General features: G+C 37.6%; 1 protein-coding gene across 1 annotated transcript in view; it reads left to right on the top strand.

Moving 5' to 3' along the window:
- Positions 1 to 3,438: 3,438 nt before the first annotated feature.
- FZL (FZO-like protein) overlaps positions 3,439 to 12,667 on the top strand; it is a 74,550-nt gene continuing 65,321 nt past the window's right edge. The window contains exons 1-5 of the mRNA XM_089992505.1: positions 3,439 to 3,660; positions 3,900 to 4,031; positions 4,547 to 4,633; positions 4,785 to 5,225; positions 5,386 to 5,553. Coding sequence (XP_089848631.1) covers positions 3,900 to 4,031; positions 4,547 to 4,633; positions 4,785 to 5,225; positions 5,386 to 5,553 — 828 coding nt within the window. The 5' untranslated portion in view covers positions 3,439 to 3,660. The remainder of the gene's footprint in view (positions 3,661 to 3,899; positions 4,032 to 4,546; positions 4,634 to 4,784; positions 5,226 to 5,385; positions 5,554 to 12,667) is intronic.

Raw genomic sequence — 12,667 nt, 5'->3', positions numbered from 1 at the left:
TTGTCATACACCCCGATTATCATGAATTGCGTCTGTTTGGATCTGTTTGCTATGTTCACATTGATAGCTCATTGAGACATATGTTTCAGGACAAAGACTTGAAGTGTAAGTTTGGGGGACATGTTGAAGACTACCAGGGGTATAGGTGATATAATCCACTAAGCAAACACGTCAAAATATCGAGAAATATTGTTTTGGATGAGATGAATTTTGATAACTAGCCTGTTACCCCCCCCCCCCCGTTCAAGTTCTAATGTTGAGGTGTACTACCCATGGTTAAATTCAGAACTCTTCTCCAACATTAGCGATGGTTGTCCTATAGATTGCAGTCAGAAGGAGACGTGGGGAATCAACATATGCATTCTAACTAGAAGAGGTTACTACGCAAACTTTGGAACCAGGAAGGTATAAGGGTGTTGTCTACACCCGGCGAGAAAAGGAGCCTCTATCCATCCATTGTACATATATTGATCATCCTACATCTTCTTCACAGACGTTAGACATCATAAGATCCACTCGGACCCGACATCCACTAGATAGGTGGGTGAGTTATACAAATTTTTTCTTGGATTTTCAACTGTTTTTAACGTCCATAAATAAAGAGGATGAGCCTCTTACGTTTTATCAAGCTGCAAGTTCTAGAAAATGGATTAAAGCGATGAATGAGGAGATGGAAGCCTTACATGAATGTGGTACATGGGAAGTTGTGCCTAGACCACTAAATAAAAATTGGTTGGGTCGAAGTGGGTGTACAAAATAAAATATAAACCAAATGAGAGTATTGAAAGGTTTAAAGCTAGACTTGCAGCCAAAGGGTTCACACAGGAACAAGGACAAGATTTTGATGAAACTTTCATTTCGGTTGTAAAGATGGGGACCATTCGTATCATGTTGAGTCTAGCTATTGAACATGGATGAACATTAAGTCAGCTAGATGTCAAAAATGCCTTTTTGCATGAGTACCTAAACGAAGAAGTTTATATGGAACAACCCACTGAATATGCAGAACAAGATGCCAATCAGTATGTGTGCAAGTTGAAAAGAGCACTCTATGGCTTGAAGTAGGCTTCCCGTTGTTGGTTTGAGAGCTTTTCGCTGGAGATACAGAGGCATGATTTCTCTCGGTCTCTTCTAGATCACTCATTATTCACCTACCAGGAACAAAATGCCACCACTCTTCTATTGATATATGTAGATGATATTATTATTACAGGGAGCTGTAGAGACCATATTGAGGAAGTAAAGAAATTATTAAATAAGCTATTCAAAATGAAAGATCTGAGAGATCTACGATATTTTCTTGGGGTGAAAGTTGATGAGACGTGTGATGCTCTTACCCTCACTCAACATAAATACACGATGGGCATTCTTAGTAGAGCAGGCATGAAAGATTGTAAGCCATTGGCAACTCCAAGTATCATCCATCAGAAACTGAGTTCTAAAGAAGGGGACATATGAGGATCCCACCAGGTATTGCAACATAGTTGGCATGCTGCAATACTTGGCCTTTACTCGACCCGATATAGTGTATTCAGTCAATCAGGTATCCCAATTCATGCATGAACCTCATATACCGCACATGGAGGCAGTTAAGAGGATATTGCGGTATTTAAAGGGCACAATTGGTGATGGGCTGGTGTACAAAAAAAGTGAACTAAATCAAGGTGCACATGAGATCATTGTTTACGCTGACACTGATTGGGTGGGTAACCCAGATGAACGACGATCAATATCTGGTTATTGTGGTTTCATTGGATCAAACATGATCTCTTGGAATATTAGAAAGCAAAAGGCTATTGCTAGGTCAAGTACAGAGGCTGAATACAGGTCGATGGCTGCTGCAACTGTTGAGGCTACATGGATAAGGCATTTCCTAACGGAGATGGGAGAACCGATTGCTCGGTCACTTCTACATTGAATTGAAGTCTTTTTAGCTAGTAATCTAACCAAGTCTCATGCCTGTATTCTTTTTGGTGCAAGTGCAACCAACTCTTCTACCGTAGCATATTGCAACTCAAGCTGAGATGCAATTTCATGATAGATATTGAGTTCTACAAAAGAATGAACTAAGGCAAGAAAGAATTTATGGTGAGCAAAAAATGATTCATAAGACACAAATATAAAGGGAGGAATGGATGAGTATTGCGTACTTTAAAGATAATGTTTCAAGAATATATGTCGAGAAATTCGCATTCTCTTTGACACTGGATCATAACAACGACACCCTAACCTTCTGGATAACTGAAGAACAACACTTAAGCTGGTTGATAATTTGTCACTCACATGCTTAGGCAATAATATGAAACAAGTACTATTAGACACACATAGGGAAGAATAGGAAGTAATGCAACCATACAACCTATAAAAAGGTGTTTTGCATGCTGAAACACTAGTGGGCATGCAATGAATAAAAAACACTGCTACATGAGCTACTTCAACAAAAAATATCTTAGATACCTTGCTTGAAACTAAAAGTGCTTGAGTAGTCTCAAGAATATATTTATTCTTGCAGCTACTTTATTCTGCTTTGGAATATAAGGGCAAGTTTTTCTATGTATAATTCCTTTATTAATTAAGAATTGTTGCAGGTGTGTGTGCTAATGTATTCTTCCCTTGAATCCAAAAGTGAATTGAAAATTGAGTTTCAAACATGACATACAATTACTTGAAGATATAATAATCTATGATTTTCTATAAAATATATCCATGTAAACCTTGTGCAGTCATCAATAAATGTAAGAAAATAGATAGATTCTCCTTTTGAATAGACTGGAAAAGGTCCCCATATATATGAGTGCACAGGATCAAAATCATGCAAAGATTCCATGCTATTAATCCCAAATGGTAATGCATAAACTTATAACTCTCACATTCTTTAACTAGGCCAGACATAACTAATGTTGAATTACTGACTATGCGAGAATGTGTTGAAGTCTATAGCTAAACACATGCCCATGACATTAATACCACAATACAGAAGGATCTAAAACATTGACAAAATAACCAGAAACAATATTTAACCGAGGTCCCAAGTTCAACGAATCAAGACAATACAATCGTCCTCTCCTATGTCCAGTGCATTCTCTTCCATATCTGTCAATCCTGTAGATCACATTTATAACTGGATTTTTTTTTAAAATCCACCTACATTTTGACATAATTACAAGCAAAGAATTCCATGAGAGACGGGGGGGGGGGGGAGGTTAAAGGAGAACGAATGAGGACATCTAATATTTATTTGTTAAAGTGGGGTTCTCTTCTAAAACTGGCACCTTAATTTAGTTTTGAAAATTATCAAACATGGATTCTGAGGGTATCAAAATTTTGTTTCTCCATCATTTGTGTGTGTTTTGTTGGAATAGGAAATTTATTAACAAATGATCGTGTATAGTTTGTTTATGGAAACCACATTATCTTTTAGGTTTTATCATGACCTTATTTTTTCTTGTTGGTTATATTCAGGGGGAGTTCAACTCAGGTAAATCTACATTTATCAATGCCCTCCTTGGAAGAAGATACTTAAGGGAAGGAGTTGTTCCTACAACAAACGAGATTACCTTATTGTGTTATTCGAATCTTGGTGCTAGTGGGCAACAACGAGATGAAAGGCATCCAGATGGTCAATTCATACGTTATCTACCTGCACCAATTCTTAAAGAAGTTAGTTTCAATGACTTCAGTTTTTAACTATCCATGGGCACTGCTATCAAGTAATTCTAGCTGATCGACCATTTTGCATTATTTTGTATTGTTTGTGCTTGTGTAGCATGCCATCTGATGTATGGCAATCTAGTCTTGTTCTTCTCTTGAAAATTGTGTAAAAAATCTGATTGGCATTGTCATGAATAAATTTCTACCAACAATCATGATTGAAACATGCATAACTTCTTGATGAGCAGATGAATCTTGTTGATACACCTGGAACTAATGTCATTCTGCAAAGGCAACAGCGCCTCACTGAAGAGTTTGTGCCACGTGCAGATATGCTTCTTTTTGTTATTTCTGCTGATAGACCCTTGACTGAAAGTGAGGTATCATGTCTCTCCTTCTTGCTTGGTTTTTCCTGTCACTATTCCACCATTATGTGCTAATGTGTTCCTGAACTGCCATCAAGAGTGCCTTCCCTGACTGCCTGCTTGGACATTGGTCAAGGCATTTGTTGCTTATAGGGCATTGGGATAGCTCTAAACCCTAGGTATATGGTTTTGGGCTCTGTAAAAGAGGCCATACCCTGTGTGTTCTCGTGTGCCAGGGTGTTGAGGAGGGGTGGACTGAAGATGGTCCTAGCCTTCTGGTGTTTGCATGAAGTGGCCTTCTCAGGACTTGAACCCATGTTTCCATGCTGACAACCTGAATACTTTACTATTGCACCAAGCACTGGTCCTATGGTTCAGGCTCTGTAACTTCTGATTACTTAAGAACATGGACATGAATTTTCCTTGTCTGACTTCCTGGCCATGGTAGACTGAATGCAATGGGAATGATAAGGGGACTGCATGTTTCATCTTCAGAGGACACTAACACCAAACTCTGTCTACCATTTCAGGTGTCTTTTCTTCGCTATGTCAAGCAGTGGAAGAAAAGAGTTGTATTTGTTCTAAATAAATCTGATATCTATGAGAATCCCCTTGAGGTTCAAATTCTACAACTATCACTCTATTCAAATAATGTGTTCTAATTTGCATCTTTAACTTCTTTCTGACTGGAACAGTTTCCATGGAATTATTTCCTTAGCATAACTAGAAATTAAGTGTGGTTTCATATTTTCCTTTTGATGCTCTTAGCTTGAGGAGGCTGTAATGTTTATCAGAGAGAATGCTCAGAAACTGTTGAATACAGAGGACATAATATTGTATCCTGTTTCTGCACGTTCTGCACTTGAAGCAAAAATTGCAGCGGCTGCTGATGATGGGAAAGTTGATCGGTTAGTCTTATCATGTGATTCTCGTTGGAAAAGTAGCAGGTTTGATGAACTTGAAAAGTTCTTGTTAAGCTTTGTAGATGGATCCAGCAATACTGGATTGGAAAGGATACAACTTAAGCTTGAGACACCAGTTGAGATTGCTAGCACATTACTTGCTGCTTGTGAAGCAAATATACTGGAAGAGCATCAGAAAACCAATGAGGATTTTATTTCTGCAAAAGAATTAGTTGGCAGTGTGAACAATTATGCACTGAAGATGGAAAATGAGAGCATTTCTTGGAAGAAGCAAACATTATCATTGGTATTTTTCTACAGTTCTTTAGCTGATGAATTGTCTGACCGAACTATTCACACTTTATGCTTATCTTTCAATTTTTTATTGGCACTCAGTTCTGCTGACATTTTACTATTTAAAATATAATAAATACATTAATTGGTTAAGCAAGAGTTCTGCCTTGCAGGTTGAGTCAGCAAAGGCCCGTGTTGTGAAACTCATTGACTCCACCCTTCAGTTGTCAAATATTGATGTGATTTCTTCATATGCTTTCAAGGGAAGGGAAAGCAGCTCATTGCCTGTCACATCTAATGTCCAAAATGAAATAATTGGTACTGCACTTTGTGATGCAAAGGTAGGTACATGAATCCAATTTCTAATTGATGAACATCTATTTGTTATGTTCTTTAAAATGTAAGCATTCTAATATTTTATCTATATTCATCTGTTGTATATTAGACATTGCTTATCAAAAAGAAAATATGAGTTATCCGAGTTTTTTTTTTCCTTTCTATAACAAGGGTAGTCAGGAGGTTTACTGTTCATGAAATTTCTGTGTTATTAACATTTCTTCTATCACGCTCTTGTACTTAATGAGCAGCAAGATAGTTCTGCTTTAGGAAATTAGGTTAATTGCAAAAAATAAAAAGTGCACCAACAGGAACCTGATGTTGGCATGTCATTTTCCTAACTGGCATCAGCATATAAACCTGATTTTAGATTCTCCCAGATCAATGACTTCCATAAGTGGTCTATCTTTGTTTCTGATCCGATGTGAGCCTCCACTCATTGGTATACCTGCAGCAAGTGTTAAAAGAGAAAGTAAAAGAAAAATAAAGGAGAAAAGGAAAGAGTAAGAAGAGGAAGAAGAGAAAAATGAGAGATGATAGAAGAAAGAGGGGTTCTCTCATAATGAGTTGTGCCTTCACACTGGTTAACATTAAGTGAAAAGGAACCTTTTGTTAAAATATAGTATGTGTATGGATCTGGATGCGTATGGATCTGGATCCAGATCCATACGCACGTTAAATATTCTAACACATGCTTAATGCTGTTTTATTAATGGCATTTCTGTAATATTTCTTGCTGTTTCATTAATGGCATTCTTGTAATATTTCTATAATCTCAGCCATTGTATATTTTCTTATTTATAAAGCTTAGGGCTTGGAGGTCGAGTTAACGTGCATCTCCCTCCTCTCTCTCTCCTTTCTTTATTTTCTGCAGTGAAGGCTGAACCTCACACAAAATCTTATATGGTATCAGAGCTGAGGTTGCGGAACCCTACCAGAAGTGTGTTCAGCGAGATCTGAAGTTCTCTGAAGGAACAATTTTTGATACATCTCTTCGTCTATCCTTCTCCTTTCTTGGTAACTTCTGCTACTCGTTTATTTTTCTGATTCTAGTTTATTCTTCTTCTTCACAGTACTTATTTTTCTGTCTCTCTTCTTCCTCATTAACGTCTGCAGTTTTTCTTTTTCACCATTAACGTCCTTCTTCGACATCAACGACTGCAGTTTTCTCCTCTTTGATTGCAGTCTCTTTGTTTGCAATCCCTTTAATTCATGTTTTCCCTCTTTGATTGCAGTCTCCTCTTTGATTGCAAACAAATCTACTGCAGTTTTTTAAGTATTTCTTGATTTATTTCCTCTTTGATTACAGAAGTTTCCTTTTTATTACTGTTTAGTGTTTTCTGTGCGATGCCTATAAACATGTTATAACAGTCTACAATCTCGATTCTGAATCTGCAAAAAAAAAAGGCATACCAGTTTACGTCTATTGGTAGCACGGGTGCATCCCTTATTGAAGTTCTATTGATTGATTAAGTGATCTCCAACTTTCTTTTTATTTCTTTTCATTCGTCTTGTTCGTTTATTCGTTGTCCCATTGATATGGATTACTCTTCGTCATCCACCTTGTCCTCCGGTCCCTCTGCAAATTTCTTGAGTCAGCTCGTTACAGAAAAATTTACTCACTCTAATTTTTTGACCTGGAAGAGACAAATACTTCCTTTTATACGGAGTCAGGATCTCGATGAGCATCTGGATGGTTTGGTTCCTATACCACCACGGTTTATTCTGCAGGAAACCAACAATGAGAAGGGTGACACAATTACTATTTCCTTTAAGAATCCAGAGTATACAGCCTGGAGGAAGCGGGATCAGTCTTTGGTTGCTTATATTACGTCAACACTCTTTCAAGAAGTGTTGGTTACTCTTTCAGATTATTGCATTGCGGCGGATCTATGGAGTAAGTTGTCTCTGTTAAAATATGTAAAACAATCTTGTAATTTCGTATATATATATTTTATATATATAAGGTGTATCTACCTATTATATATATAAAATATATATATTACTAAGGGTAGTTTAGGCATTTTACACATATTCATTTTCGTGAATATGATTTGTATTTTTCCCCTTTTTTCTTTTTTCTTTTCTTTTTCTTTAATTAATGCATTGTACTTGCATTGTGAGGGGCCCAACCCACTAGTCGTTGGACCCCTCCAACGACTATGTGGAGCCCCTCCCAAGGCCTCCTAAATGCCCTATAAATATGGGCAGCTCCTCTTGTATTTTCTTAAGGGTTTTGGGATTATAGCCCAACCTTTTAGTTGTTTATGAATCTTATGAGTGCATTTGCACATTTGTGATTCCGTGTGTTGTGCTTGTTGTGCACAAGTGTTCCAAGTGTTCTTGGTGTGTGTAATGTTCACACATTTATTCTCAAGGTTATTGCGTTATCGATTAAAGTATCTTGTTGAAGATACTTTTACATGGTATCAGAGCCTCGTTGAAAAAGAAGAATTGTGATTCACCCTCTCTTGCATTCCTCGAAAAGCGTGCCTTCAAAAGAGGATCATCTTCTTCGAGCAATATTTTGGGAGCCTCTCTTGTCAAGAAAGACGCGAAAAGTATTTGAGGTACGTATTATTCCTTGTCTTCTTTCCTCTCTAATGGGCGAAAAAGACTCCCATTTCTCTCTTGGGTTTAAGCTTAATGGCTCAAACTATCATGTTTGGGCCGGTAATATGGAAGCCCATATTAAAGGAAAGGGGCTTTGGGGTTACATTCATGGATCCATACCGGAACCGGAACCCAAAATCACCGTCATTGAAGGAGGGGATATTAAGATCCTTGAAGGGGATGAAAAACAAAAGGCTCTTAAAGAATATTCTAAAAAACATGATGATTGGGAAATGAAGAACTTTAAGATTTTATCTTGGATTTTCTCATCCGTTGAGACCAAGATAAACGCCAATATCATCAAATTTAAAAAAACTTCCGAAGCTTGGGTGTATCTTGAGAAAATGTACACCTCAAGAGATCTATCCCACAAGTACTTTCTCCAAAAGAGGGCTTTGACCCTCCAACAAAATGACATGACCATTCGGGAGTACTTTGCCGAATTATCCTCTATTTGGGACGAGCTCGCAATTCTTGAACCTAAATGGAGTGGAGAGGCAATCGAATTAAGGCACAAACAACTTGAGGAAGACCGGTTCTTCAATTTTCTAAATGGCCTTAGACCCGAATTTGAACAAGTTTGGTCATCTCTTCTCTCCGCTTTCACATCACCCTCACTTGAAGATGTTATCACCAAGCTAAGTGGTGAAGAAACCCGTATGGGGATTGGCAAAAATAATTCTAGCATTCTTGTTACTTCTTCTACTCAAGAAGATGGTGAAATGGTTAATGTCGTGTCAAGACTGAGAAATAACATGAAGACCTATAGACCTCCTCATTTCAAGAACCAAGGTCAAGGAGAAAATGATCGGTATGGCAAAAAAGACTATAGCAAATTAAATTGCTACTATTGTAAAGAACCCGGACACATCAAACCTATGTGTCCTAAATGGAAGAAATTGATTGCAACGGCTATGGCATCCCAAGCGGTAGAACGACCTTCTTAATCAAGTGAGTCTCTTTCCCTTCAACAAATCGTAGAGGCACTACAACCTCTTCTCAAGGGAGGCACTTCCGGAGCCGCTATGTCATCCTCTTCTCCCGGTAAGACATCTTGGCTTTTAGATTCTGGGGCATCCTTTCACATGACCCCTAGCTCTTGCTCTCTTTCAAATTTTTCTAAAAATTCTTTTCCATCCTTTGTCTCAACTGCGGACGGAACATCTCTTGAGATTAAAGGAATAGGTAATTTTGAAAGACAAGACTTCTTTGTTCCAAAAATTCGTTTTATCCCAAACCTTAATTTAAATCTTCTTTCCGTCTCCCAACTCTCGGACCATGGTTGCGATATAAAATTCTCTTCTAATAAATGTTGGATACAGGATCGCCAGTCCGGGAGATTGATTGGGGAAGGCTCTAGAAGAGGAGACCTCTACTACGTAGATTTTCTTCAAGTTCCCAAGAGTCAATTTTGCAACGTCGTCCAAAACAAAGATATTCATGTATGGCATAAGAGATTGGGTCATCCCAATATTGTTAAAATCTCCTATTTGCCTTTTGTTAAACATCTTTGTAAAAGTGATTTTTTATGTAATGAATGTATTCTTGGGAAAATGAAATGTTTGCCTTTTCCTCAAAGATCCATGTTTATGACAAAACCATTTGAAATTGTCCATTCCGATGTATGGGGACCGGCTCCGGTAATGTCAAAGGGAGGATTTTCATATTATGTGATTTTTGTGGATGACTACACTAGGTTTTGTTGGATTTATTTTCTTAGACATAAACATGAAGTTTTCTCAACTTTTAAAAAATTTCACATGATGATCTCAAATCAATTCAATGGATGCTTAAAAATCTTTAGGTCCGACTCTGGAGGAGAATACCTCTCAAATGAATTTAAAAGTTATCTTGAAAATTTTGGTATTCTTCACCAAAAATCTTGTCCGAAAACCCCTCAACAAAATGGGTTAGCCGAACGAAAGCACAGACACATCATTGAAACAACTAGGACTTTACTCATTTCTCAAAACATTCCAAAGAATCTTTGGGCTGAGGCAGCCCTTACTTCTGTCTATCTCATAAACAGACTCCCATCGAAAAATTTAAACAAAATTTCTCCCTTTGAAAAACTGTACGATAAGGAACCTGATTATAGCAGGTTAAGGGTCTTTGCGTGTAAATGTTTTGTTATTACTGATAAGAATGACAAACTTTCTCCTAAAGCCATTCCTTGTGCCTTTCTTGGTTATTCTGAAACCCAAAAGGGTTTTCGTTTTTATGATATCAAAAGTGATAAATTGTATGTTTCCAGAAATGTGAGTTTTTTGGAAAATCTTAGTGGATTCGAACGTTGTGACCCTCATAATGAAAATGTGGATTATTCCTTTTTATTTGATTTACTGAATAAAGACGATGACACTAGTGATGATGAGTCAGATCAAAGTAACCCAAATGAATTTGAAACAGAGGAAAACATCTCCTTGCTTCCTTCGTCACATCAACATATTGATGAAGAATTACCTAGAGACCCTATCACCTATACCCATAGAGATCGAAACAACTTTAGGAGTGCTCTTGACAGATATAATGATGCCAGTTCCAGTGCCTCTCAGAATGAAGTGATCCCTTGTAGAACCGAAAGAAGTAGAAGGCCTCTTTCTAGGTTCATTTCCTATGACTCCTTTTCACCAAGATATATAGCCTGCCTTAGTGCCATCCACTCTTATATAGAACCTAGAAATTTTGAAGAAGCACGTAAGTGCCCTGAATGGATTAATGCAATGGACAATGAACTTGAGGATCTGAGAAGAGCCAAAACTTGGGAGTTTCAAAATCTTCCTAAAGGCAAGAAAACAATAGGGTGCAGATGGGTTTTCAAAGTAAAAACTAAAAGTGATGGATCCCTTGAAAGGTATAAAGCTCACTTGGTTGCAAAAGGATATAGTCAAGAATATGGTATTGACTATGAAGAAACTTTTGCTCCTGTAGCTCGTATAGTCACTGTCCGATGCCTTATAACCGTTGCCTCTATCAACAAATGGAACATCTATCAAATGGATGTTAAAAATGCCTTTTTAAATGGCGATTTAAGCGAAAAAGTTTATATGGATGCTCCTCCTGGAATGGAGACTCCTAAGGAAAAGGTGTTTCGTCTTCAAAAAGCACTCTATGGTCTAAAACAAACCCCCAAGGCTTGGTATGATAGATTTAACTCTGTGATGATCGAGAATGGTTTTTCCTCTTGTTTTACTGACACTGCTCTATTTGTTAGAAAATCTAATGCAGGGATTGTAATTTTACTACTGTATGTTGATGACATGCTCATCACCGGGAGTGACTCTAACGGGGTTAAGAGTATAAAATCTATCTTAAAAGATAAATTTGAAATGTCTGACTTGGGTTTTCTAACTTATTTTTTGGGAATTGAAGTAGCATTCTCTGTTAGAGGATATTTCTTATCTCAAACTAAGCTTGCTTCTGAGATCATTGATAGGTCAGGTATTACAGATGAGAAGCTTTGTGAAACTCCTGCGGTAGTAAGGGCAAAGATGAAAATTGATGATGGGGTTCCCCTTTTGGATCCTACACCCTACAGACAACTTGTAGGATCATTGATGTATCTGAGTATTATCATACCAGATATATCCCATGCACTCCATACTGCAAGTCAGTTTCAGCATGCGCCTACATCAGTTCACATGAGTGTCATCTTACGAGTCGTAAGATACATAAAGGGTACTCTAAATAAGGGAGTTTTTTTGTCCTCTTCTTCCGACTTAAAATTGATTGCTTATACTGACTCTGATTGGGGAGGTGACCCAAATAACCGTCACTCCACCACTGGTTTTTGTGTATTCTTAGGAGACTCACTGATATCGTGGAGATGCAAGAAACAACAAAAGGTGTCGCTCTCCTCTACAGAAGCTGAATATCGTGCCATGACAACTACTACCATGGAGATTGTTTGGATTCATCAATTACTAGAAGACATGGGGATTACAATAGAAGGGCCCACTAAGCTTTGTTGTAACAACAAGAGTGCAATCTATATTGCGAAAAATCACACATTTCATGAGCGGACTAAACACATCGAAATGGACTGTCACTATGTTCGTGAAGCATATCTCAGAGGAGTCATTGATCTTCCTTATGTCACGTCCGAATATCAGTTGGCAGACTTCTTTACTAAAGCCTTGTGCGCTCCGCGGTTCAACTTCCTTCTTGGCAAACTATCGGTCATCTTGCCCTAAGTTTGAGGGGGGGTGTTAAAATATGTAAAACAATCTTGTAATTTCGTATATATATTTTATATATATATAAGGTGATACATATACATATTATATATGTATATGTATCTACCTAGTATATATATAATATATATATTACTAAGGGTAGTTTAGGCATTTTACACATTCATTTTCGTGAATATGGTTTGTATTTTTCCCCTTTTTTCTTTTTTATTTTCTTTTTCTTTAATTAATGCATTGTACTTGCATTGGGAGGGGCCCAACCCACTAGTCGTTGGACCCCTCCAACAGTCACATTTGTGACCGTTGGAGGGGC

The sequence above is a fragment of the Nuphar pumila genome, chromosome 16, assembly GCF_984573655.1.
Source record: "Nuphar pumila chromosome 16, dmNupPumi1.hap1.1, whole genome shotgun sequence".
Classification (NCBI taxonomy): domain Eukaryota; kingdom Viridiplantae; phylum Streptophyta; class Magnoliopsida; order Nymphaeales; family Nymphaeaceae; genus Nuphar; species Nuphar pumila.
The sequence above is the reverse complement of the archived record's forward strand: the minus strand, read 5'-3'. Positions and strand labels throughout refer to the sequence as shown.